At 43.1% G+C, this 25407-nt stretch overlaps 1 protein-coding gene across 1 annotated transcript in view; it reads right to left on the reverse strand.

Annotated features, from left to right (window-relative positions):
* Window positions 1-25407, reverse strand: part of LOC142658684 (phosphatidylinositol 3,4,5-trisphosphate 5-phosphatase 2A-like) — a 155877-nt gene that overhangs the window by 92365 nt on the left and 38105 nt on the right. The window contains exons 4-5 of the mRNA XM_075834286.1: window positions 17722-17851; window positions 4730-4925 (exon numbers count right to left, since the gene is read on the reverse strand). Of these exons, the coding sequence (XP_075690401.1) occupies window positions 4730-4925; window positions 17722-17851 (326 nt within the window). The remainder of the gene's footprint in view (window positions 1-4729; window positions 4926-17721; window positions 17852-25407) is intronic.

Raw genomic sequence — 25407 nt, forward strand, 5'->3', positions numbered from 1 at the left:
AGAAGCACTCTAGCAATTTTTTGTTTTTGCCTATATAGGGGGGGAGTTCACACGGAGGTTTTTGATGAGTTTTTTGATGCGGAAACCGCGCCGCAATACGCGCCAAAAAACGGCCGAGAATGCCTCCCATTGATTCCAATGGGAGGCGAAGCCGTTTTTTCCTGCAAGCGGAAAAACCGGCTCGTGAGGAAAAGAAGGGACATGCCCTATCTTCGGGCGTTTACGCCTCTGACCTCCCATTGACATCAATGGGAGGCAGAGAATGTGTATTTTGCGGCGTTTTATGCCTGCGGCGCTCAATCGCCCCTGGCGAAAAACGCCACAAAAATCGGCGTGCAGGCAGAAGAAAATCTGCCTCAAAATTCCAAACTGAGTTTTAAGGCAGATTTTCCTCCTGCAAAAAACTCAGTGTGAACCCAGCCTAGTGCAGAATTTTGATACTCCTGTGTATGCCTTGTGTATATTTATTTTAGTTGATGGGCCATTCATGGATTGTCTGCCATCTTGGCTCCTTCTCCCCCTCTGGAATGGTTTCCCTAATGCAGCCTACATTTCCCATGATGCAACTGACTTTGCAGAGGCAGAGGGGGAGGAGTCTCATCACACTGCACTTGCTCTGCTCTGAGTCCTATCTAAGTGCAGCAAATGATAGATTAGTGACATAGAACTTCTGTAGTCACACTGCAGAGTCTCAGTGTATTCCAACTGTATGTGATGCAGCTTCACATTGTTCTCCTTGCCTAATTCTTGTGAAAGGTTTTTTTTTTGTTTGTTTTTACACAGGAGACAGTGAGGAGCAGCATCTCAGAAATACACAGGAGATTCTGCACACAGCACTCACAGATAGTAAAGACAGTTATTGTTAGTCAGGGGAGTTTATATCTCTGCAGAAAATCGTTCTATGGACTCACCTATTATATCACTGCACTCCTGCTTACTTAGATAGGGTAGAAATTATCTCTTCAGCAGCACTTTTTTGCATGGTAGGACATACAGAGGAACAAAGAGGGTGGAGCTGGGTGTGGGTGTGGTCTTAGAGCCGCCAGGAGGGATTTGATAGGTGGTTATTATTTAATCCTGTAGTTCATAGGAAGTTAGCGACACAGGAGAAACTGACCTCTTGTCTACGCATGAGAGCTTAGGTGACTGCTTCGTTTCTGATCTGCCTTTCTCAGAAAGCCGAGCAAGTGGTGTACCCCACTCCAAGGAATGGCGATCAGAAACAAAGCGGCGCAGCATTTAACCGAGCGCTTCTTCCGCTTTACTTTAGCAATCGGTGGGGGTCTCAGTGCTCGGACAGCCCACAGATTAAAAGTTCTGACATATCACTATGACATGTCAACAGTTTTTTAAAAGTTTAGTTACACTTTAAAGAGAGATGTTACTTTTTTTTTTAAATTATTATTATTAGTATTATTAGTATTTTTTTTTCTTTAACCCCGTAGTGACCAGCCTATTTTAGGCCCTAATGACCAAGCTATTTATTTTCTTCTTTTTTCTATAATCGCATTCAAAGAGCTATAACTTTTTTATTTTTCCGTCGACATAGCTGTATGAGAACTTGCGGGATTAGTTGTACTTTTTCATGGCACCATTTTAGGGTACATATAATTTTTTGATTCATTTTTATTAACTTTTTTTCGGGGGGATTAGAAAAAAAAACTGGAATTCCACTATTGTTCTATGAGTTTTAAATTGACGCCATTCACTGTGCGCCGTAAATAACATGTTACCTTTATTCTATGGGTCGGTACGATTACAACGATACCACATATGTAGAGTTTTTTTATGTTTTACAACTTTTGCACAATAAAAACACTTTTGAACTAAAATTATTTGTTTTTGCATCGTCTCTCTCCAAGAGCCGTCATTTTTTCATTTTTCCGTCAATGTAGTGATTTTTTGGGCTTGTTTTTTGCGGGATGAGACGTAGTTTTGATTGGTACTGTTTTGGGGTATGTGGGACTTATTGATTATTTTTTATTATGACGTTTTTGGGGGGCAATGGAAAAGGCTTGATCTCGAACTGATTTTGATGCAGGGCACCTCTCTCTGTTTGTTGGCAGTGTGAGATCAGTGGCCCAAAGTCCTTTAACCTTTTAAAAATACCAGCTACTTTCTCAAATCTGGAAAAAGTCTCCGTCTACCCACTTTGATACCAGCTTTCATGCCCAGAACCTGTTTGGGGCAGGCTGATCTCAACTGATTTTGATGCGGGGCATCCTACTCTGTATGTTGACAGTGTGAGATTAGTGGCCCAAAGTCATTTAACCCTTCAAAAACATCAGTTACTTATTCAAATCTGGAAAAATTGTTCATTTGCCCATTTTGATGCCAGCTTTCATGCCCAGAACCTGTTCGGGCCAGGCTGATCTCAACTGATTTTGATGCGTGTCATTTCTCTCTGTATGTTGGCAGTGTGAATTGTGTGGCACAAAGTCATTTAACCCTTTAAAAATACCAGTTACCTATTCAAATTTGGAAAATATGTCTGTCTACCCACTCTGATGCCAGCTTTCATGCCCAGAACCTGTTCGGGCCAGGCTGATCTCGACTGATTTTGATGCGGGGCATCCCTCTTTGTATGTTGGCAGTGTGAGATCAGTGGCCCAAAGTCATTTAACCCTGTAAATCACACTTTGCATTGCCCACTTTGATGCCCATCTTTGTGCCAGCTCTTTCTGTTTTTAGGCTGCTTTAAAGTGTTTTCACTTCTGGGCAGCTTAGTGCAACGTATTTTATTATTAACATACATTTTCACTTTAATATGTTCATAAAAAAATTAAAATACTGAAAACACGAATAAGAAACTGCTAAATAAGAAATCAACTTCAGCCCTGAATAAGAAACTGGACGAATAAAGAAACAAACTTCAGCACCGCAGAAAAATTGGCCTTGTTCAGCTAGGAAAAAGAATCCTCCAGGTGATCTAATTTACGTGCATAAATATATGTGTGGTCAATACAAAGAACTGGCACATGATTTATTCTTTCCAAGGATTAGTGGACATTTATTTTGTGTGGAGGAAAGACGTTTCAGACATCAACCTGAGGATAGGCCATTAATTTTTAGGGACTGGACAACCCCTTTAACCAGTCCCCGACTGCCGGCTGTTTATAAATGTCCAGCGGTCGGGGTCCTTAAAACCCGCACTGAGCGATCGGGCAACTGAATGTCGGGTTTCCAGCAGTCAGTTACTGCCAGGGACCCTGAGGAGAAGATAGAAGCAGCTTTTGCTGCTTCTATCTTCTCTGATCACTTCTACACAGCGCTCAATGAGCGCTGTGTATATGAATGTAGGCAGCGGCGCTGTTCCCAATGACCATGTGACTGGTCACATGAATGCCATGTGCCGTTAGTGGCAGACTGCTGCTGGATCTAACTAGACCCAGCACAGCCCCATTAGTGACAGTAGTAACTATAAGGGTATGTACACACGGTTTATTTTCTGATGTTTTTCGGGCCGTAAATGGCGGAAATATCAGAAGCAGAACGCCTCCAAACATCTGCCCATTGATTTCAATGGGATAAACAACATTCTGTTCCGACGGGCTGTTTTTTTACACGGCAATTTTGAAAAACGGCGACGCAAAAAATGGCAGCAAAAAAGAAGTGCATGTCACTTCTTGAGCCGTTTTTTGAGCCATTTTTCAATGACTCTATAGAAAAACAGCTCAAAAAACGTATGTAAAAAACGCAGTGAAAAACACAAGTTGCTAAAAAAAAACGGCTGAAAATCAGGAGCTGTTTTCCCTTGAAAACAGCTCCATATTTTCAGACGTTTTTAGCTAAGTGTGTGCACATACGCTAAGTCGGCTGATTTCCCCTGAAAAAAATTAAGTCCCCAGTCTTTTCTGACCTTTGAGGGACAGACAATAATAAAAAAAATTAAAGAAAAATTAAGTGCAAAAAAAACCGTAATAACAATTACACATAAAATACCCGCCCAAAAAAATGTCATTGTCCCCCCGTCAATGTTGTAACGCTAGCCCAGATCCAATTACCCTAAAATAGACAAGTAAAATATCAAGATTTACGGTAGACAATGGTGATCACAAATAAAAGATCTATTTTAGGGTAGAACTAAATTATTAGCAGAAAAATTAGCTGAATAGTAAAAAAGCATATTTTTTTACTATTATTTTCAAAGTTTAATCCTAAAAATTCTAAAATAGCAAAAATTTTTTAGAAAATTTAAAAAAAAAAACCTGCATTGTCTACGAAAAAAACACTGCAAAAATCACGTTGCTAGCCCAGCAAATAAAAAAGTTATAGCCATTGAACTAACGCGTGCTAAAAATGGCTAAACGGTGTCTGGTCCTAAAGGCTCAAAATAGCCCGGTCCTGAACTGGTTAAAGGAAATGTAATCTTTCCCTAAATGCAAATGTCTATATATCAATTGATGGAGAATTGAATTGATATGGGAAATTAATTGAAATATAATTGCTTCCTGGCACCATATACCAATGAAGGAAGAGCTTTAAACACTTGTCGGCGTTTTTTTGTATTGAATTCACCATTAAATTGTCTCTTAAATGATATATTGAGTGAAACATAAAATTTTCTATAAGCAAAATTGAAAAACATGAAAATGTCAAAAACTTTCCACAATTTTGGCCACCATGGTATATATCCATACTGATATGAGTTGTGATAATAGAGCATATGGACAAGCATTGTACTGATGGGACATATTCCCCTTTTGCTGTATGTTGTAATACCACCAACCTGTCAAGATTCTTGCACACTTTCTCTAATTCTGCCATAAGAGCACATTGGCCCAGATCCTGTCTCTTTATAGTCTGCTTCCTTTCTTGTAGGATTGTGCTATCGGTACCATGTGACCCATCGCGCTGGGATAAACCAAATCTTGAATCAGTGTAGACTTTGTCGTTCCAGCATGGACATTTGCAAATATGGTCCGCTACAAGAGAATGGTGATACGTTTGTGTCTAAAAATATGGTATAATAACTACTGCATAGAACAGCACAAATACAGTATGATAACAATCACACTTTTGGTAGGGACATGAGAGGGGGTTTGTTTATGTGGAGCCTCTTAGGCCCTGTTCACATCTGTGTTGAGAATTTTGTTGTTCTGCTCCATCAGAGGAGCGGAACAAAGAAAATGCCGGAAGCGCAGGTTCCATTGAACAAAGGAGACAACCGGCGCACAACGGAACCCATTGACTTTAATGGGTTCCGTCAGTTTTTCGTCGGTGTGTCCGTGGTTAGAGCGGAAACAATAGTGCAGCATGCTGAATCTGCGATAGAGGTCCCTAACAGAGCCTCCAACGCAGATGTGAATTAGGTCTAGCAAGAGGGATAAGGGAGGTTTCAGAAAACAATTTAATGAACTACAACAAGCATGGAGCTGAAGTCCAGTTATATCTTTAGTACAACAGCCTAATAACAAGGTAATGTACTGAAATATTTTGTGAAAGGAAAGGCTACGTTCTGGATGTTGTAATTTAATCTTAAATTTAAAAAGTTAATCTTATGAATAGATATATTATAACTTATTCCATTCACACGACAGTGAAAAAAACATGGCCATTAAAAACTGATCAACTGTCAGTTTTTCATGGCCATTTTGCATCAGTGTGTCTCTAAATTTTCATTCATTTCCAGTCCGTCTGTCCGTTTTTAATGTCCGTTTGTCATGCGTTTGCCATCCGTTTTTCATGGTCGTTAAAAAAATGGATATATTTTATTTGTATGGGTTTTGTTTTCTCCCAACCCCTGAAAACACCACAGTGCTCATGTAGATAGTGCCACAGTGCACACTGTAGATATTGGCCACATAGTGCCAGTGTCCACATAGTACCACAGTCCCCACATAGTGCCACAGTGCCCACTGTAGATAGTGCCACAGTGCCCACATATAAAGGGACATAGTGCCCACATATAAAGTGTCAGTGCCCACATAGTGCCACAGTGGCCACTATACATAGTGCCACAGTGCCCACATAGTACCACAGTGCCCACATATAAAGTGACATAGTGCCCACATACATAAGTGCCAGAGCCCACATAGTGCCACAGTGCCCATGAAGATAGCGCCACAGTGTACCCTGTAGATAGTGCCACGCCCCCTTATAGTGCCCCAGTGGCCCATGTAGAGAGTGCTACACCCCCATGTAGATAGCACCACCCCCTCTAGATAACACCCCCCTGTACATAGCACCAACCCCCCTGTAGATAGGACCAACCCCCTGCAGATAGCACCCCTCTGTAAATAGCACCAATCCCGTTGTAAATATCACCACCCCACCTGTAGATAGAACTCCCCTGTAGATAGCACCCCCCTGTAGATAGCACCCCCCCCCCCCCCGGTAGATAGCACCACCTCCACTCCCCCCATAGATGACCCCCCCTGTAGATCCCTGTAGTATCGGAATCCCTCTGGACAGGGTTTCCTCATTCTGCTCCTAGAGGGAGCATCTGACGTCTCTGATGCCAAGGGCTCCCTCTAAGAGTGGAATCCCCTGCCAGAACGTCGGCAGCATTCTAGCCGGGGATTCCGCTCCTGGCGTAGCCCCTGACGTTACTGTGCATATATGGATAGTGACACCAGGGGCTTCTCAGGTAGAGAATCCCCAGCCAGAGTGTCGACGCTCTGGCTGGAGATTCCGCTGCAAGAGTGACCCCTGTCGTCACTGTCCATATATGGATAGTGACGCAGGGGGCTTCTCCAGGAGTGGAATCCCGGGCCAGAGCCGACGCTTTGTGAGGGGATTCTGCTCTTAGGGATGTCAGGGGCTCCGTCTAGGAGTGAAATCCCTGGCCAGAGCGGGGTCTGGCCGGGGATTCCGCTCCTACAGGGAGTTACAGTGGCACTATCTACAGGGGGGTGCCATCTACGGCGTGATTGCTATCTATGGGGGGGCTATCTACAGGGGGCTTGGTGCTATGTACAGAGGGGTGTTATCTAGAGGGGGTGGTGCTATCTACATGGGGGTGTGGCACTCTCTACATGGGCCACTGGGGCACTATAATGGGGTGTGGCACTATCTACAGGGGACACTGTGGCGCTATCTTCATGGGCACTTTGGCACTATGTGGGCTCTGGCACTTATGTATGTGGGCACTATGTCACTTTATATGTGGGCACCGTGGTACTATGTGGGCACTGGCACTATCTATAGCGGCCACTGTGGCACTATGTGGGCACTGACACTTTACGCATCTATGGCGTGATTGCTATCTACGGCGGGGGCTATCTACAGGGGGCTTGGTGCTGTCTACGGGGGTGCTACCTACATAGGGGTACTATCTACAGGGGGGTCAGAGGGAGCCCCTGACGTCACTGTCCATATATGGACAGTGACGTAAAGGGCTTTCCCAAGACAGGAATCCCTGGCCAGAGATCTTGCAATGCTCTGGCTGGGGTCTCCATTCTTGAATTCCCTGACTTCACTGTCCATATAAGGACAGTAATATCAAGTGCTTCCTCGGGCTCAGCGCTCAAAGTAGCGCTGTGTCCGGGGAGTCCTCAGATCAGTTTTTACCGGCCAATACAAGGATTGATTCCTGAAAAACGGCCGTTAAAAACTGATCCATTGACTTCTATGGGAGCTGTCTGGCTGTGAAAACAGTTTAAAAAAATGGCCGTCTGAATATACCCATAGAACTTCATTGTTCTGAAAATGGCTGTGACAGCCGTTAAAAAAACGTCCGTTACACGGACATTTTTCATTGTTGTGTGAATGCAGCCTTATAATGGCCTAGAACATCTAAGGGCATGTGCACACAGCATTTTTTGCAGAGCAGACAAAATCTGCCTCCAAATTCCTTCAGGATTTTTTAGACAGATTTTGACACTTTTTTTTTTACATTTTTTTTTACGCAGTTTTTTTTTTTAGACATTCTATTAAGCAAATGCAAAGACCAAAAGTGTTTTTTGGTCAACAACTGCATGAAAAATCTTTTCAAACAAACAAAAATCGCTCTAAGATAGGGCAGGATTTTTTTCCCCACGAGCGGACAAAAACTGTTTGGGGAAAAAACCTCCCATTGAAATTAATAGTGGGAGATTTGGAGTGTTTTTTTGCACTGATTCCAACGCAGTTTCTGCATCAAAATCAGCGCCAAATATTGTTGTGTGAACTGGGCATTAATGGTAATATGCCATCTTCAATATTTACATTAATTGCTCAAATATTAATTTACATAGTGACATAGGTTGAAAAATGATACATGTCCATCAAGTTCAACTTTCCTCAATCAATAATACAATATTCATTGTTAAATTAATTATAACCCTCAATGCAATTTGTCATTGTATAAACATCTAGCCCCTTTTTGGGATGCTATCATAATATCTGATACTACTACCTCTAGGGGTAGGGTATTTCATTTACTGGGCAAAAAAGGTATCCATTAAATGGTTGCAAGGTAAAACCCACTGCAATCCAAGAAAAACATAAATGCTTGCCTCTTGGAAGAGATTTATCCTATTCGATATGGTCTAAAGGTAACACAGCAAACCACAACCAAGAGTCAAACAGGGAAGTGGTAGTCTGATGGTGTGGGGATGCATTGCTGCTTCAGGGCCTGTGTCACTTTCCATAATTGACAAAACCATAAATTCTGCTCTCTACCAAAAAATTTTGAAGGAGAAGGTCCAGTCATAAGTCTGTGATCTGAATCTCAAGCATAAATGGATCAATCAGCAATACGATGATCTACAGCACAAGAACAACATATAAATTAAGGTTTTCGGGTGGCATAGTCAAGCTCCTGACTTGAAATGAGATGCTGTGGCAGGAGCACAGTGCTCACCTGACTGCTTCTGCAGCGTCGTTTTAGCAATCTGTGGTGGTCTCATCCTTCTGTCATGTCTCTATGAAAGTTTAGTTACACTTTAAGCTCAGGGTGTCAATTACTTTTTCACACAGGGCCAGTTGGTGTGGACAAATTAATAAAGTATACCAAGTGACATCACACCATGTGAAGCCAGAACTCTTCTATTGCCAGCTAAGAGATAGTAAGTAACCTTGTGAATTGCTGGACGCTATTTTTTTTGCTGTTTTTGTAATTATCTTTTTTATGAATTGAAGAATAATTTTACATATATAACCCTCAAAGTCTGTTGGCTTAATAAAAAAGAAGTAATTGGAGTGGATGTTTCGACTTAATACCCTGAGACCCCATGGTTTAAATATCGATTATAAATTTGGGTTAGTGATCTGAACTAGTTGACTTGCCCCCCGTAACTGTTGGATTTGCTTTTATGACTCTATCCGCATAGGGAGATGACATGTATATCAGCTAAATCATGAATATGATGTATTTTAAATTTATGTGATACATTAATTTCTTCTTTTCTTTTATTCTGTCCACATAGATCGTTATTGTGAAGAAACGAACACTGACATATTGGACTTCAGGAACGCATCAAGGTCTATTGGTCTCTGTTATGGTATAAATATACATATATAATGTATTTGGGACCATAAGGAGTGAAATGTTATAAAGGTGAACATGTGTTGCAATGTAAAGGTATTTTAGAAAGGTTAAGAGAAGAAATAGTTTGCAGATGCTCTGCCATCCCTTGAAATTGCAAACAGATGGTGGTCAATCACTTGACCACCCCCCCCCCCCCCCCCCCCCCTAAGCATAAAGGAAACACAAGGGAATACCTGGTGCTCCACCAATGAGCTATATGGGAAAGGAAGATGTAAGGCTTGAACATACAGATGACTCATAGGTTATGGAATGTTCTTTGTTCGTCTGATGCTATAAGTATGAGCACTGTAGTTCAATAAATTAGAAGTATTTTACCTTGAGAAACGTCTCAGTGTATCTGTTACTTCTCCGAGCAGCTCGTCCTACCTATCGATTTGAACCTGCATGGAGATCAAGGTGTAACGTGACCCCATTGCGATCACAGAAATTGGCGCCCGAACAGGGACTTGACCAGAAGGACGGCACCCCACCCAGGGGATCTCCCGGGACTAGAGTGGCGACCTCCCGGACGAAGGAACGTGCAGACCACTGCTGCAGCAAGGTAAGAAGACTTAATTCTTACAAACTCTGCTCTGCACCTTCCTGTCTGGTAGGTCACCTTCCCGGTAGTACTCCTAAGGAATAGAGGGCCACATGAGGGTATTTTTAGTGTAAAAATCTGGTCAAGTTTAAAATAAATCCTACCCTCAGGATAAAGTGCCTGATCTCCATGACAGTATTTGTATGAATGTTGTAGAAACCCAGTTTTGTGTCACAAATGCATTTTAGAATAAGGAAATTGTTTTTGGAAAAAAATTCAGATAATCCGGCAAATTACCAGAAACATGTGTACATGCTTCAGGTGACTACGGGGATTATGATAGGCTAAATTTGAGCCCGGAAATCGAAAATTTTGTGCAATCCGATAATCCGGCAAAATACCGAGAACGTGTGTACACGATTGGAGTACTTGCGGGGATTATCATGCGCTGATTTTCAGCTCAAAATTCCAGAATTTTGTGCAGTCCGATAATCCGGCATGTCAAATGAACAGCTTGATTTTACGTTTGCCTTGTTATTTGGATTAGGAATATTTGTCATATTACTCTTATGGTGCGGAGGGCACGTACTCGAGTGGTGTCTCAGACGAAGAAAGTAAGCTAGTTATAAAAGGACTGTAAAAGGAAGATTCTCTGGCCAGAGTAGAAAGTAAGTACCGAAACTAGAAACTGTCTAAAATAGATGAGAATAGAATTCATCTGTCAGTAGCTAAAATCTGTAACAAAATACGGGTGTGCCTAAGGCCACCACTTACAGTCACAAGATGGGAAACTTGGTTACCCTCTTTAAAAAGAAGTTTCGAGGGGATAAGTAACTGTCTCAAATAGGTGAGAAAGGAATTCACCTATCAGGAAAATTACCCCCTACATAACTTAGGGTCTTCCCATAGGCGACCACTTATAACTAGGCAACAATGGGGAACTTGGTGTCCCTATTACGAGATGAGCACCCACAAGGACTGACAGCCAAACAGGTAGTGGCGGAAAGAGAGGGAAAGGATGTGACAAAAGGAACGAATCAGTTAATGAAGGCATGTGGAATGGGAAAAGCGGGAAGATTAGATCTGGAAAAATGGAATGAATGTTGTGACACAAAACGTGGATGGTTGAAAGATAAAAAGTTACAGGGGAAAGCAGAAGCATGGAGAAAAGTGTCAGAAGAAGTAGTACGAGGAGGTTTCAGGGAAACAGAATGTAAAGATAAGTTTTACTACACTTGTTATAATGAAGGTGGTAAACAAGGAAAGGAAAAAGCAAGTAGCCCACCGGGGTATGGGGTAGTCACGACGCAGGGACCAGGGGGATGGACGTGTAGAGTGTGTGGTCAGCAGAATCAAGCATGGAGGGATACTTGTTTTGCATGTGGGGCAGCAAGACCAGGAGGGCAAAATCCCCTAGGGATATATCCAGTGGTACCAAAAATGAGTAGCACAAACCCCTTTGCCCCTCACCTCAACAAGTACCAGAACCATATAAACAAACAATAGGGTTGGCCCCTGTAGTGTTGGCAGGAATAACCCCAGTAACAGGAGGAGCCGAGGGCTCAACGGATGAAAGAGTAGAAACTAGAGCGTATAGAGAGAAAAGGGAAAGACATCAGCGTAATATGGATCAGGCAGAAGCAGCAAGGAAGCTTCCCAAGTCAAAAGATACGACGCAAGCATTAGAAAACGTGGGAAAAAGGTTACAAGTGTTGACAGACCTGTTTGCAACTGAAGCTGACAAGAATTTTAATAAATATAAGGAACATAAATATAAGCCATGGAACCCTAGGGATGCCTTGACTTTAGTTCAGAAAGCCCCCGACCCGGAGACAGAGCCTGTCCCTTTTTGGAGATATATAGAACAAATTCAGAAAATGTATTCAGCAACATGGGAAGACTTAGTGCAGCTCATACATACCAAAATGGGAATCTATAGCTCTACAGTCATGGACCACAGCAGCGCCCGGTACCATATTATTCAGCTAGACTAGACCCTGTGGCCCGAGGTTCCCCATCATATGTGAGAGCTATCATTGCTGTAAATTCAATGTTAAACAAGGCCTCAGATTTGGTCCTGGCATTTCCAGTCCAAGTTTTTGCACCACATGATATTACTGCTATTCTTACTCAAGTACAGCCGAAGCACTTGTCAACAGCAAGACATTTGAGATTAACCTGTGCACTTCTTCTTCCTGAGCAGGTTACTTTACACCGCTGTACTACATTGAACCCAGCTACCTTACTGCCTTTGGAGCAAGGGGGAGAAGACGTAGGTAAAGTATGGTCACAATTTTTGCCTGAAACTGATGAACATGATTGTATGGCCCTTATGGCCCAGGAAACAGTGGGGTTTGCACATGTAAAAGATACCCCACTCCAAAACCCAGACCTAATACTCTTTGTGGATGGTTCAAGGTATTTTGTAGAAGGATCTTTTCTTACAGGATATGCAGTAACCACCGAAGATGTAGTCCTAGAAGCAGCCTCCTTACCAGCGTCCCGCTCAGCACAAGAAGCGGAGCTTAAGGCCCTGGCAGCAGCATGCCAACATGCAGAAGGAAAGACAGCAAATATATACACTGACTCTCGATATGCTTTTGGCATTGCACATGACTATGGCCCTATATGGAAGGCTATACAGTTTTTGACCTCTGCAGGTACACCTGTAAAGAATGCAGACTTTGTAAAATACTTGATGGAGACCCTGATGTTACCCACAGAAGTAGCAGTAGTAAAAATTAAAGCTCACACTAAGGTGAGTTCACCAGAGACAAAAGGAAATGCTTTGGCAGACCAAGCCGCAAAAGCAGCAGCCTTAAAGCCAGTAGGTCCAGTAACAGTTATGACGTACCAACATCCTGAAGACTCCGTGGTCAACATCAGCCCCACAATACTACAAAATCAGCAAAACCAAATATCCAAAGAAGAAATAACTAGATGGCAGAATCAGGGAGCTACCCTGAGAGCGGATGGACTATGGCAACAACAAAATAAGCTGTGTCTGCCACAAACAATGTTCCCTATGATGGCACAGGTAACGCATGGACAGACACACCAGTCAAAAACAGCAATGATGGACTTTGTTAACAAAACCTGGTATGCTCCAGGGTTTAGCACCGTAGCGAGTAAGTTTGTACAAGGGTGTATGGTATGTGCCACCAATAACGTGGGGAGAACAGTGAAAGTGCCACAAAAACACACCCCAAAGCCAATTTACCCATTCCAGAGACTACAGATAGACTATATTCAATTACCAAAAGTCGGTACCTATGAGTATGTGCTTGTTTGTATTGATCTCTTTTCAGGATGGCCAGAAGCATTTCCAGTAACCAAAGCTACAGCCGTAGCCACAGCAAAGAAACTGATCAACGAGGTGGTGTGCAGATATGGAGTTCCAGAGGTGATCGAGAGCGACAGAGGAACTCATTTTACGGGTGAAATCATGAACCATGTGTTGTCAGCTCTAGGCATAAGTCAAGACCCAACATACACCATACCATCCACAGAGCAGTGGGAAGGTTGAGAGACTAAATGGGACTCTCAAATTTAAAATCCAAAAAGCAATGGTAGAAACCGGGAAACCATGGACCGAGTGTCTACCATTAGCCTTGTTCTCAGTAAGATACACTCCAACAAAAAGAACAGGTCTCAGCCCATATGAGATCTTATTTGGATCGGCTCCCAGATTAGCATGTTATTTTCCACAGGTGCTCCAAATGCAGTATGGTAGACTAACAGATTATGTATCAACGCTGAACAAACAATTGACCAAGGTGCATGCACAAGTCTTTGCTTCCATTCCAGATCCTGATTCAGTTGAAGGGACGCATAAGTTAGAACCGGGAGATTGGGTGGTCGTTAAGAGACACGTGAGGAAAAGTCTAGACCCAAGATTTGATGGTCCTTTTCAAGTTTTGCTCGTTACAAGCACCTCAGTAAAGCTAGAAGGAAAACCAAGCTGGATTCACGCCAGTCATTGTAAAAAGGTTCTTCAGCCAGAAGAATGAAGATCTTTGCGGTTGTTGCGGCGGTTGTTGAGTGTGCTCTTATACAAAAAGGCAGAACTGCTACTCCTGTACACGTAATCAGTACAGAATTACTGGAACAGTTCAGGACAGGGTGGGCGAATGCCACAGTGGATAGAAAGCAGGGTAACTACACCTGTAAGGCCAATGCCCCGTGTTATACTACAAATGTGACTACAACCGAAGGGACTTGGAAAAAAGGACCACATGGAGGGACTGTGTACCTTCACATAGACAAAACAGCCAACATTAGCATACAAGAAGAGACGTCGGGGTCGTTGCTTTGTTGTTATGAACCAGATTTACAGTATCTACAGAAATATACAACCAGTAAAAATAGAAAAGAAATGATAAATAAGACTTATGAAAGATGCAACAAGGAGAGGCTCAACTCTACGATTGTAATAAAAGAAACTGATGGGATGATATTATGTATGAATAATAGCGAAATAAGAAATAGAATATATTTTGTATTCTTGATAACAATTTTAAGAGATAGTTTTAAGCCACATATAACAGTACAAAGTCTGGAAAGAATCCCACACACTTGTAAGAGCGCTGTAACCCAACAGCAGAAAAAGAATGTACACTTCAATATTTCCTTCCCTGAATCCCCCAGCTGTCATAGACAAAAAAGAGAATGGTATGACACGCTATTAGGAGGGGTAGGAACGGGATTAGGAGTATTGAATGGTATACAGTTAGAAACAGTTATGAACAAATTAAACTCAGTGGGAGATGACACATCTACTGCATTAAGGATAGGTGCGTCATGGTTACCTACTACCTTTGACTTACAGCAAAAAGGGTTAGCTATAGATGAACTGTTTCTAAATGTTTTTAATGAAAGTATGCTAACCGAATATAGAACATTACAGAATGTATCAACTTTTGTAAATTGGACAGTATGTACGCTTAAAACGATGTGGCAACAAGAACAGATGAATAATTTTAAGAATAAATTGTTTAGTAGTCATGTTAGGCAATGGACAGACATTCTGCCCATAGGAAAGAGAAATTATACGTGGTTATTGTTACAGCCTGAGTATACTGAGTGTACACCTAAATGGTGTGCAGGAAGACTAATAGCATTTAATGTGAAAAATCCTACTCTATTATGCAAATTTATTGTTATGCCAATGGTAATGATTGATCTGGTGACATTATTAGGACAATATTGGATGCCGGAAATGAAAGGAACACACATAGATTCACAAAATAAGACAAGGAATATAGATTTGTGCCAATTAACAGAGCAAGGATATGTATGTAATCAACAGTCAGGGATATATGAACCCTGTCTAATGCAGCACCAGGATAATGTATGCGCACTCACTATAATCCCAGAAGCTAACCTACAGGTTTATATTGAAGTAGGTCCACAGCATGTATGTTTAATAACTAACAACAAGCAGACCCTTAGCCAGTTTAAACTCACAGGACCATTTTCAGGATGTCTATACAATGTGACGCATTTGACTTGGGGGAACCAAACTATAGTGTTCCTGCCTACTTTAGAAGAAATAATGTCCACTATATGGGTACCTGAACCTTTGCCCTATGGAAATTTTAGTTTATCTTTAGACGAATTGAAAAAGGTGTTACAACGATCAGGAGAAGTTGAAAAACTAATCGAAGCCCATAATGTAACTCTAAGTAGGGTGAAAATATTGGCTACAATAGCAGCTAGGGAAGTGATACATTTGTCATCAGCAATTAAAGATACTAGTGCCCATCACTGGTATGACGTTTTTACAGGATTCTCACCTACAGCTACTAAAATATTACATGTGCTTTTCCAACCATTGATTTGTTTAATGATATTATTTGTATTGCTTACATGTTTTAATTGTTATGCATTTTGTAAAATAAGGGAAGCATTCAATCAGAGGCCTATACATTATGATGAAAGAATGTTGTGAGATTACCCCACCTACATACCTGTGTGAATCAAGTGAAGAAATGGATCGAAGCCTTGCTATCCGGAGATAGAAGTAGCATTGGAATTTAGGTGTTGGTAAAATCACAAAAGGAGGGATTGTTATGGTATAAATATACATATATAATGTATTTGGGACCATAAGGAGTGAAATGTTATAAAGGTGAACATGTGTTGCAATGTAAAGGTATTTTAGAAAGGTTAAGAGAAGAAATAGTTTGCAGATGCTCTGCCATCCCTTGAAATTGCAAACAGATGGTGGTCAATCACTTGACCACCCCCCCCCCCCCCCCCTAATCATAAAGGAAACACAAGGGAATACCTGGTGCTCCACCAATGAGCTATATGGGAAAGGAAGATGTAAGGCTTGAACATACAGATGACTCATAGGTTATGGAATGTTCTTTGTTCGTCTGATGCTATAAGTATGAGCACTGTAGTTCAATAAATTAGAAGTATTTTACCTTGAGAAACGTCTCAGTGTATCTGTTACTTTTCCGAGCAGCTCGTCCTACCTATCGATTTGAACCTGCATGGAGATCAAGGCGTAACGTGACCCAAATTGCGATCACAGTCTCCAATCTAGATGTTTAGTATGCCGATTTTACGGCTTCGTCTTTACTACACACAGAGATCCAGTAACTCTACCCATGGATAGTCTTAACCATCCTATTAACATATACTGTGTTACTTCATGCCTTACACATCGTTTTGAAAAAACTCTGAATGATAGTGAAATTGATATTTTTTTAATTTAAATAAAATATTCCTATAAAAACCTTCGGTACCTATATGTGAACTCCTATACGGTCTCCCTTATGTCGACGCACGGGTTGGATATGGTGTGCTATTTGCACATCTTAAATCCAGGTTGCGGTTGAGGTTTGGAACTCTTGGGAAAGGGACCAGCCAACTCTGTTTAGAAAGGCGTAGGAAATCTACTTTACCATATGTGAAATAATAAAAAGTTTAAATAGAACTCATTAGATATATACACTGGTATTTCTATGATCTTATATAGGCATTTAGTATATACACGGTACTTCTAACTATAGCGTAAGGGGCATATTTGCCCTTCTCTGTGATGGTCGCTACCCCGATGGAGTGCCCTTCTGCGCATGCGCAAGTTAAATCTGCACGCGCGGCCCAATAGGGTGACTCATCGGCTCTTTAGCAGACTATGCCACTGAGTACAAACACCGGATGAGATCAGGTGTGTAGACATGCACAGTTCAACCTAGTAAAACGCCCAGATTTGGCCTCGAGATGAAACATACTTTGACTGTATGATGAACCAATTATGTATGGAATGAGTAACTGATGGATCAGTGTTTGTACTGTATGTTCAAATTTTATCACGTTGCACTTAGCACTTTTTGACTTATCTAGGGATAAAAGTAATATGTTCCAATGTTTTATAAAAATGTATATTAATACCATTATTTCACTTAATGAATGTCATTACACAATTATATGCTGCATGGTATTTAAACCACGTGTTATACTCTGTCAGTTCTGCTTGAGAAAGGTCCGGATTAGGACTGAAACGTAGCAACCTTACATATGGGTGAATAAACGTTTTTCACTTTTTTGACTACTATGCAGTGGAGAGCTGCCTATTTTTTTAATTCCTAAATTTGGACTATTGGTCATGGTCTGGAGGCTTGCACACACGAAACCCCTGATAGAGGTGATTTTTCAAGATTTGTGGTGCGGTTCTTCTTTGTATTTCCTATATATATATTTATATATATCCACTTACCAGCTTTAGCCACTCCTTGCTGACTAACAGGATAGTGTAATGCAGTCATCAGTCCATTTCCCTTGCATCTGTAGGCAGCAATTAGTTCTCGAAGCCCAGGGAATTTTTTTACCTCAACACCTTGCACAGACTGAATAATAAAATAATTACAGTTATGACCAAATTGAAAAGAGAGACAACAAACCACTATACAGACCATCACTGATAACACTGAAATTTATGGGAAATGTAAAAAGCATTTTACAGGTAAAGAACTGAAGTATAATTAACAAATCTATTTTCCTAAATTTTGGAGCCTGTGGGTAAACAACATGGTACGTGATACTAGTGCCAGTAAGGAACTAGAAGATGACCTCTCAAGGGTCCAACAATCTGTTTCCTTATCACAGATGAAAATGTGATAATATTTGGTATTGGCCATAGCAACCAAATTAACTATATATCTACAACCAGTTTAAGTTGGCAACAGACCTAAGAGTTTTGAGCAAATATGACTATGAATAACTATTGTTAATAATCATGAACGTGCTACCAAAGAGATTGAGAATGATCAATATAAATTAATTAGAAGTTTGTCAAACATTTTACAATTTTAATTTATTTTGTAAACTTATCGTGTTACAATGCATGTAGTTTGGGGTCATTTGCGAATATGTAATTGTACTTAGGCAGATGTAGATATGAATTAGATGTAGCACAGCTTAAATTGCTGTATAACCTCCACATTTTGAGTATTTTCCTTCCCCTTGTTGTTTTCTGTAAATGTACATTTTATTTCTCCCTGTCCATACCTCCCAACCGTCCCGATTCCGGCGGGACAGTCCCGGTTTCTCACCGCTGTCCCGCCGTCCCGGCCGGTCATCAAAATGTCCCGCTGGGTGCTGCTTCAAAACAGCTGATCACTGCTGACTGCAGCAGCGATCAGAAGAAGGCAGGAGTCTTGCGGCGGTGTTCTCACTGGGATCGATGCCGGCCCGGGAGTGGTCCAGTCACTTGATCTGTCATCTGACCTCACCGGTCAGGTGACTGGATTGGTCCACTCCCGGGCTGGCATTGACACCAGTGAGAACGCCGCTGCAAGATTCCTGCTTTCTTCTGATGGTGAGTGAAAGCAGAGTGCATGTGAGGAGGAGGAGGGGCTTTTTTTGCTCCCTGTAGGAGTCGGAATGTCCAATCCCCGGCTGGGGATTGGGGATTCCGCTACAGGAGAGGTGAGTGGCTACACTGTCCATATATGGACACAGCGACGTCACTCACTTCTGAAGCGGAATCCCCGAGCCTATGGCCGGGGATTCCGCTACAGGAGAAGTGAGTGACTACACTGTCCATATATGGATACTGTGACGTCACTCACTTCCGAAGCGGAATCCCCGACCCTATGGCCGGGGATTCCGCTACAGAAGAAGTGAGTGACCAAACTGTCCATATATGGACACAGTGACGTCACTCACTTCTGAAGTGGAATCCCCGACCCTGTGTCCGGGAATTTCTCTCCAGGAGAAGTCAGTGACTATACTGTCCATATATGGACATTGAAGTCAGTGACTTCTCCTGGAAGGGGGGGGATGGGTGCAACCTACAAGGGGCTGTGTGGCATTACCTACAGGGGACTTGGTGGCATTACAAACAGGGAGCTGGGTGGCATTACCTACAGGGGGCTGGGTGGCATTACCTGCAGTGGCTGGGTGGCATTACATACAGGGGGCTGGATGGCATTACCTGCCAGGGGCTAGGTGGCATTACCTGAAGAGGGCTGGGTGGCATTACCTGCAGAGGGCTGGGTGGCATTACATACAGGGGGCTGGGTGGCATTACCTGCAGAGGGCTGGGTAGCATTACTTGCAGGGGGCTGGGTGGCATTACATACAGGTGGCTGGGTGTCATTACCTGCAGGGGGCTGAATGGCATTACATACAGGGGGCTGGGTGGCATTACCTGCAGGGGGCTGGGTGGCATTACCTACAGGGGGCTGGGTGGCATTACCTACAGGGGGCTGGGTAGCATTACCTACCAGGGGGGCTGTGTTAAAAACGGCAACACAGCCCAGAACGGAATCGTAACGGATGCAAAACGGCCGGGAAAAATGGCCCAAAATGTCAGTTTTTATCGGCCGACACTCGGACCCTGTCATGTGAATAAGGCCTAAGGGGCTGTGTGTTGTGCTACCTACAGGGGGGCTGTGTCTGGAGCTATCTACAGGGGGCTGTATCAGGCACTATCTACAGGGTGGCTGTGTCTGGAGCTATGTACAGGGGGGCTATGTCTGGAGCTATGTACAGGGGGGCTGTATCTAGCGCTATCTACAGGGGGCTGTGTGTGGAGCTATCTACAGGGGGCTGTATCTGGCGCTATGTACAGGGGGGCTGTGTCTGGAGCTATCTACAGGGGGCTGTGTGTGGTGCTATCTACAGGGGGGCTGTATCTGGCGCTATGTACAGGGGGCTGTGTCTGGAGCTATCTACAGGGGGCTATGTGTGGAGCTATCTACAGGGGGGCTGTATCTGGCGCTATGTACAGGGGGCTTGTATCTGGAGCTATCTACAGGGGGGCTGTATCTGGAGCTATCTACAGGGGGGCTGTATCTTGAGCTATCTACAGGGGGCTGTATCTGGAACTATCTACAGGGGGCTGTGTGTTGAGCTATCTACAGGGGGGCTGTGTGTGGCACTATGTACAGGGGGCTGTATCTGGAGCTATCTACAGGGGGCTGTATCTGGAGCTATCTACAGGGGGCTGTATCTGGAACTATTTATAGGGGGGCTGTGTCTGGCGCTATGTACAGGGGGGATGTATCTGGAGCTATCTACAGGGGGGCTGTATCTGGAGCTATCTACAGGGGGGCTGTATCTGGAACTATCTACAAGGGGGCTGTGTGTGGAGCAATCTACAGGGGGGCTTTGTGTGGAGCAATCTACAGGGGGGCTGTGTGTGGAGCTATCTACAGGGAGGCTGTATCAGGCGCTATGTACAGGGGGCCTGTATCTGGAGCTATCTACAGGGGGGCTGTATCTAGCGCTATCTACAGGGGGCTGTGTGTGGAGCTATCTACAGGGGGGCTGTATCTGGCGCTAAGTACAGGGGGGCTGTGTCTGGAGCTATCTACAGGGGGGCTGTGTGTGGAGCTACCTACAGGGGGGCTGTATCTGGTGCTATGTACAGGGGGCCTGTATCTGGAGCTATCTACAGGGGGGCTGTATCTGGAGCTATCTACAGGGGGGCTGCATCTGGAGCTATCTACAGGGGGCTCTATTTGGAACTATCTACAGGGGGCTGTGTGTGGAACTATCTACAGGGGGGCTGTGTGTGGCGCTATTTACAGGGGGGCTGTATCTGGAGCTATCTACAGGCGGGCTGTATCTGTAACTATCTACAGGGGGCTGTGTGTGGAGCAATTTACAGGGGGGCTGTGTGTGGAGCTATCTACAGGGGGCTGTGTGTGGAGCTATCTACAGGGGGGCTGTGTGTGGAGCTATCTATAGGGGGGCTGTATCTGGCGCTATGTACAGGGGGGCTCTGTCTGGAGCTATCTACAGGGGGCTGTGTGTGGAGCTATCTACAGGTGGGCTGTATCTGGCGCTATGTACAGGGGGCCTGTATCTGGAGCTATCTACAGGGGGGCTGTATCTGGAGCTATCTACAGGGGGGCTGTATCTGGAGCTATCTACAGGGAAGCTGTATCTGGAACTATCTACAGGGGGGCTGTGTGTGGAGCTATCTACAGGGGGGCTGTATCTGGAGCTATCTACAGGGGGGCTGTATCTGGAACTATCTACAAGGGGGCTGTGTGTGGAGCAATCTACAGGGGGCTGTGTGTGGAGCTATCTACAGGGGGGCTGTATCTGGCGCTATGTACAGGGGGCCTGTATCTGGAGCTATCTACAGGGGGGCTGTATCTGGAGCTATCTACAGGGGGGCTGTATCTGGAGCTATCTACAGGGGGGCTGTATCTGGAACTATCTACAGGGGGGCTGTGTGTGGAGCTATCTACAGGGGGGCTGTATCTGGAGCTATCTACAGGGGGGCTGTATCTGGAACTATCTACAAGGGGGCTGTGTGTGGAGCAATCTACAGGGGGCTGTGTGTGGAGCTATCTACAGGGGGGCTGTATCTGGAGTTATCTACAGGGGGCTATGTGTGGAGCTATGTACAGGGGGGCTGTATCTGGAACTATCTACAGGGGGCTGTGTGTGGAGCTATCTACAGGGGGGCTGTGTGTGGCACTATGTACAGAGGGGCTGTATCTGGAGCTATCTACAGGGGGCTGTATCTGGAGCTATCTAGAGGGGGCTGTGTGTGGAGCAATCTACAGGGGGGCTGTGCATGGCGCTATGAACAGGGGGGGCTGTATCTGGCGCTATGTACAGGGGGGCTGTATCTGGAGCTATCTACAGGGGGGCTGTGTTTGGCACTATCTACAGGGGGACTGTGTGTGAAGCGATCTACAGGGGGGGTCTGGTGGATGATTTTTCCATTGACCGGTAGCAGAGTTACACAACTGGAAAAAAATAATCCCCATCATGTAACTCTGCTACCTGTCAATTGAAAAGTCATCCACCACAGGGTCTCCCTCTTGACTTTCATTGTTCTCAGCCTTTTGGTTTGTCCTGCAGCAGCTGCCGTGATGAGCAAATGTTATACCCAAGATAGGAAAAGTAACATAAAGACAATATAACCGGATCCATAACATCTGTGATATCCAGACAGTCTAGAGATCCGCAGTGAGAATGTGCGCGTGTTATTTGCAGAAGGATCTTGCCGCGATTTGATGTGTTTATGCCGGATATTGGGCGTGGTTAGGGGTGTGGCTTAAAATGTCCCTCTTTTCCGAATTCAAAAGTTGGGAGGTATGTGTTAAATGAGTGGACAGGTTCTCCTGGTGTGATGTAAGAGCTGTGCTGTTTGCTCTGAGCCAATCAGATGTCTCCCCTGCTGTTCCTCCTCCCTCTTTCACTGATACATGGAGGAACTGCAGCTTCATCTCCTGCTTCCCCCTCCTCCCTGTATTCTATTTACTGTATTACCCTAGACAGATTTTTTGGGCAGGCAAAATGGGGGCTATAGGCTGCTTGTAGCTGAGGAAGATGCCGCTTTACCCTAATAACATATATTTGAAAGTGCCATGTATTCACACACGCTTCTTTAAGTTACAACCATAGTTATGTGCTTATGATAATATATTGTGGGGCAAATTTAAAATGCAATTAATTCATTATTTATGCATCAATCATTTGTGTTTATATAATTATTCGGTTTTGGTTTTCTTTGGGACACTGAGATTTTGAAATAATACTGTGCAAATTAAAAATGTATTGGATTTTTCTCCTTCTTTTTTCCAGTCAAAATTTTTATGTTTATGATCAACTTACGATAGAAGGATGATAAATCATGGGTGTAAAATCACAGGCCATGTTGCATAGCCACATGGTTAACAAAGCATATTAAACATTAAAAAGTAGATTCGTTGTAGCAGCGATAAGAACTATGACTTGGAACAGATTACATAATGAGCTGACAGCAATCTGTTGAGGTTTGTCATACTAAATTGTCCTTGATCCCTTGATCGTGAAAATTGCTTTTGAATTATTTAATGCCCCTTAAGAACTTTAGCAAATTATATCTACCAAAACCAAATAATGACTTGTACACCCCCGGATCTCATGCTCCAGATATGAAATAAGTATTATTCATCTTGACACATGGGAAATGGTTGACACATGTGGTTGGGTGAGAAACTTTGCTCTAAGTTCATTTCTGTGGCTATGAAAGGAAACTAAACATGAAAGAATGCAGAAAATTACGTAAGGGGGAAAGAAAAGGGGGAGGGTAATTCACTGGTTTCTAGTAATTTGGTCAATCCAGAAAGGGGGTCTTAAATTATGTTAATGCAACACAAAAATACCTAAAAAAGTGAATTTAAAGACAGTGTGTGAGCAATGTTAAGATTACTAGATAAAACATCCCGGAATATATGTTTGGTTTGCCCTCAGTTGGACACTGATCTTGGACACTGATCTTGATGTCAAATAATATCTTTCAATGGAATATTTCACTCTTAGCCTCTAGGAAATGAATGGCCACTGTGCGGTAGTCACATTGTTGATCAAAAATAGACCAAGAGCCTTTTCAATCTGCTCTGAATAAGGTCATCATAATGTAAGATTTCATGTATCCTTCACAATAACAACAGTTCAGGAAACTGCACAATTAATAGAAGGGGGACTGTGGATATGAATGGGGGCAACAAAGCTAACAATGGGGGCACTGTGGCTGGTAATGAGAGAGCAATGTAGCAGGAAATGGGGGGCTCCATCTGGTAATTGTCACTCAGTAGTTTGCCATAGAGGCATTGTGAATGCCAACTTTGGCTCTGTGGATGACTGGGGACAGTATGGAAGGAAATGGGGGCTCGAAGCACAGTTTCTAGTTATGAGGGTACTGTGGGTGGCAAAAAGGGCTTTGTGGTTGGCACTGGGTATTTTGGTTGCTGTAAATACCACTTTATGGGGGATTGTGCCTGCCATTGTATAGGTGTTCCATGGCTAACCATTTAATGAGGGAGCTGTGGCTGACTGTGTTAAAAGGCACTGTGGTTTGCATTGCTATGTGGCTGGAAATGTTATTTAGCATTGACTGCCATTGTTATGAGGGCACTCACTGTGGATGGTAGTGTTTTGGGTGCCACTAGCAGCCTCGGTAGCATGCATGTAAGTATTTACAATAATTTAACATAACATAAAGGGGCACAAATCTGCTAGGGATAAAAGGAAGAGTCTGAGATCATGGTCCTGAGTCCTGAACTGTCTACTCAAACAATCTGCTTAGTAAATGTCTCTGATGCTGCTACAGATACTGATGCCTTCAGTTCAAGAAAGGCTTATTCACACCTATAGTCCATTGAAGTTAAAAACGTCTCCCTTTATTTCAAAATTAACCCCTGCTCAGGGTTTTCCTGTTTCCTGGAAAGTATAGGACAAGAGTGGCTGTCATCAGGAATCTTGTAGTAATGCTTCAAAGCAACACACGTGTAAGGAAAATAGTGTCACGAGTGCGTACATATAGTTATTTGTTCCAGAGGTCCTGTCACACATGGTTAACAATGCGAGGTCACCGTAAACTTTGGAGCTACAGCTACCATTTGAGCAACTTTTGATATGTCATAGAGAAAGTTTTTATCTGTGGAGTCAAGGCTTTGAGAAAATCCATAGGCTAGAATATAAGAAAGTATTTTCCCCTTTGTGCTAGTGATTGGTGGGGGACTCAACACATGGACCCCCACCCCCAATTATAGAAAGCTTCTTATATAGCAGTTCTCAACTGGAAGCAAGGAAGCATCTTTGCTAACTAGCTATAAAAGATCCGCCATATATAGTGTCAGATTGGGGTTTCTTGTGCCCATCAGAGAAAACTATTTTGAGCCTCCATCTTTAAAGAACATGTGAACATGAACTTTTAATCATAAACTTTATTATAAATGTTATTATAATCACTTTAGACATATCATCAATAAGGTCTTATATATTATTTGTGAATCAGTCCACGAGAAATAGACCCTAGTGGAAAGTGATTGGCTAGAAATTCAGGTCCAAATGGATTTGTCTCCTGCTAGACCTTTAGGGTGGATTCACATGCGCCAGATTTTGTAAGGATGAATGTAACTGATTTTCAATCGCAAAAAATGTCTGCAAC

Source organism: Rhinoderma darwinii, chromosome 8, assembly GCF_050947455.1.
Source record: "Rhinoderma darwinii isolate aRhiDar2 chromosome 8, aRhiDar2.hap1, whole genome shotgun sequence".
In the NCBI taxonomy this organism is placed as follows: Eukaryota; Metazoa; Chordata; class Amphibia; order Anura; family Rhinodermatidae; genus Rhinoderma; species Rhinoderma darwinii.